The sequence below is a fragment of the Rhododendron vialii genome, chromosome 6a, assembly GCF_030253575.1.
Source record: "Rhododendron vialii isolate Sample 1 chromosome 6a, ASM3025357v1".
Taxonomy (NCBI): Eukaryota; Viridiplantae; Streptophyta; class Magnoliopsida; order Ericales; family Ericaceae; genus Rhododendron; species Rhododendron vialii.
This window is the reverse complement of record NC_080562.1, coordinates 23,689,240-23,692,323: the sequence shown is the minus strand read 5'-3', so window position 1 is coordinate 23,692,323 and position 3,084 is coordinate 23,689,240. Positions and strand designations below refer to the sequence as shown.

The 3,084-nt window shown below is 47.4% G+C and overlaps 1 protein-coding gene across 1 annotated transcript; it reads right to left on the bottom strand.

Annotated features, from left to right (window-relative positions):
• Positions 1-855: 855 nt before the first annotated feature.
• Positions 856-2,673, bottom strand: LOC131328503 (uncharacterized). The gene is made up of 3 exons (XM_058361443.1): positions 1,464-2,673; positions 1,239-1,352; positions 856-1,094 (listed from the first exon to the last, which is right to left on the bottom strand). Exons 1-3 carry the CDS (start codon positions 2,671-2,673, stop codon positions 856-858), a joined length of 1,563 nt encoding a protein of 520 aa, XP_058217426.1.
• Between the last annotated feature and the right edge of the window lie 411 nt (positions 2,674-3,084).

The window sequence follows — 3,084 nt, the reverse complement described above, 5'->3', positions numbered from 1 at the left end:
ATTCATTACGGACTCTATCTTTCCCGGATCAACGGACACCCCATCCTTCGATACAACGTGACCCAAGAACTTGACCTCAGACAACCAAAACTCGCACTTGCTAAGCTTAGCATACAATCGGTGTTCTCTCAAGAGTTCAAGGATGATAGAAAGGTGAGTTTGGTGTTCCTCCTCCGAAGGCAAGTAAATAAGAATATCGTCCACGAAAACAACTACGAAACGATCAAGAGAGGCACGAAAGATACGGTTCATCAAATCCATGAAAGTTGCCGGTGCATTCGTCAAACCAAAGGGCATAACAACAAACTCGTAGTGGCCATAACGAGTGCGAAAAGCGGTTTTAGGAATGTCCTCCCTCCGAACTCTCAACTGGTGGTAACCGGACCTCAGATCGATCTTAGAGAAACAAGTGGCGCCTCGAAGTTGGTCAAACAAATCGTCGATTCTAGGCATAGGGTACTTATTCTTAACGGTGACACGGTTCAACTTACGATAATCGATACATAGGCGAAGCGACCCATCCTTCTTTCGAGCAAACAAAGCGGGTGCTCCCCACAGTGACGTACTCGGACGAATAAACCCCAAACTCTCCAATTCTTGCAATTGAACCTTCAATTCTCTCAACTCGGCGGGCGCGAAACGATATGGAGGTACGAAAATAGGAGCAATGCCAGGAAGCAAATCGATGGTGAATTCAATCTCTCTCTCGGGTGGTAAACCGGGTAACTCCTTTGGAAATACGTCCGAAAAATCACAAACAACAAAAGGTAGCTCCCCACGCACGGACACATCCTCATCTAACGCCAAACTTGCTAATAAGGCATACATTGACTCACGCTCCCGGGACTCACACAGCTATGGTTCTATCGGTTCCCGACGCTCCCCGACGAACTCGAAACAAGAACCCCCAGGCGGACAAATACGGACCCGGCGCTTGAAGCAATCTATAGTAGCATGAAAAGTGGACAACCAATCCATTCCCAAAATAAGATCGAACCCCGACATGTTCAACACGATAAAATCAAAGCTAAAACGACGATCTCGGATAATAAGTTCACAATCCCGGCAAATGCGATCTAACGGCGACCTACCTCCTATAGGTGTGTCAACAAACAATGGAGGACTAATACTCTCGATTTCCAATTCCAAAGCACAAGCAAAAGATGCAGCAATAAAAGAATGCGATGCTCCAGAATCGAATAATACTCTAGCGAAGGAGTTAAACAAGAGAAATGTACCCCTCACAACCGATGTTTCCGGGGCCTGAGAAGTGACAGGAGGTGGTGGAGGCAGAATGGCAGATGTGATAGCAAAAGCCCTCCCCTGAGTAGTCTGACCCTGAACATATCCACCTCGATGACCGGAACCCTAAGTAGGCATAGACGAACTAGCTCCCCTCTCAACCTGAGATCCCTGAACTGAAGTGGTCCGACGAAAGTGAGACTGTTGCTATCTCTGAGTACCCCGAAACGACTGCCGGCCAGAACCTTGTCCACTCCTCGGCTGCTGCATTGAACCTGACTCACTACGTGCCCCTTCTCCACTTGGGCAATTTCTAGCAAAGTGACCGGGCTTCCCACAAGTAAAACACGTGTTCAAAAGTCGCGGGCATTGGGCACGAATGTGCCCCATCTGACCGCACTCGTGGCATACGATTGAGGGTCTATTGGAAACTCCCTGAGTCCCGAACGAAGAAGAGGGTGGAGGCCTAAAGTTTGATGGACCCTGCAATGTCGACATTTGATCCCTTTGTCTTTTTCTCCCTTGACCACCGAAACTTCTCGATGAAGAACTCACACCTCCCATTGGCTGTCTTGGTTCCCAAACCTTAGGATTTTTGGGTGTCTCCTTAGGTGTCTCAATGCTCCGTGCACACTCAACGACTTCAGAAAACTTCCCTTTGCGTTGCGCCACAACAAACTTCTTCACGGTCTCATGCAACCCCCTTTCAAATCGCCTACACTTCCTCTCTTCGGTTGCCACTAACTCCGGCGCAAAACGGGACAAGGATTGAAATTTCAAAGCATACTCCGACACCGTCATATCCCCTTGTTCCAACTTCTCAAACTCTTCCCTCATTTGTTCACGACTCGTTTCCGGAAAGTATTGCTCCTCGAAGAGCACCTCAAACTCCGCCCAAGTTAAGTTCTCAATATCTGGCTCATTTGCTTGAGCCACAGTCCTTGTCGCTCTCCTTGCGTCTTTCCTTGATTCCAAGACCGACTCCCACCACTCATTCGCTTCCCCGGTAAGCTGAACGGCTACGATATTCACCCGCAAGTCATCCTCCGTTATCTGAAGAGCCCTGAAAAGTTTTCGAATTTGAGCTAGCCAATGATCGGCCACAAGAGGGTCACTGCTCGACCCATCAAGCGTAGGTGGATTTCTACGGCTGAACTCCCTCATTGCTATCATAGCACGACTATCTGCGTTTTCCCTAGGAGCAGGATTTAAAAGGTTTGCAGCCGCAAGAGCCGCAACGAAATCCCTAGCAAAAGGATTTTGAACAACTGGTGTTTCCTCTCCCTGACCATGTCCGGCCCCTTCCCCCGGATTACCATTCGGATTTTCCCCATGTTGGCTAACTTCATCCTCAACCGGTGCCCCTCGGCCACGACCACGGCCACCCTTTCTTCCGATCTCACCTGCTCTAACACGCGTTCTCGGAGGCATCTAGCTACAGTTATAAGAAAAGAAGGGTTCATCAACAACAACATTATCTCATGAGGTCAAAGCCTCCAACTTTTCCAACACGGGTCAAAAGAACTGTATGCCACTCTACTGTATTAAAATGCAATGCCACATAAGTCATGTCATATCAATGCACACAAGCACACATATGTCATGCAAAAGGCGTGACATTTTGAACCCATGAGACTGGAAGTCTCCCCACGGTCTCAAAGTATTCAAACCTAGACGCTCTGATACCAATTTGTCACGCCCTCGATTTTCAACATAATTAAGTAATACATTTTAAATAAAGAACCTCGCCTATCATATATATATATATATATATATATATTACCCAAAAAGGGTTCCCACCTGTCTTAAATTACAAATCGAATCCCCACGATCAAAGGTTTA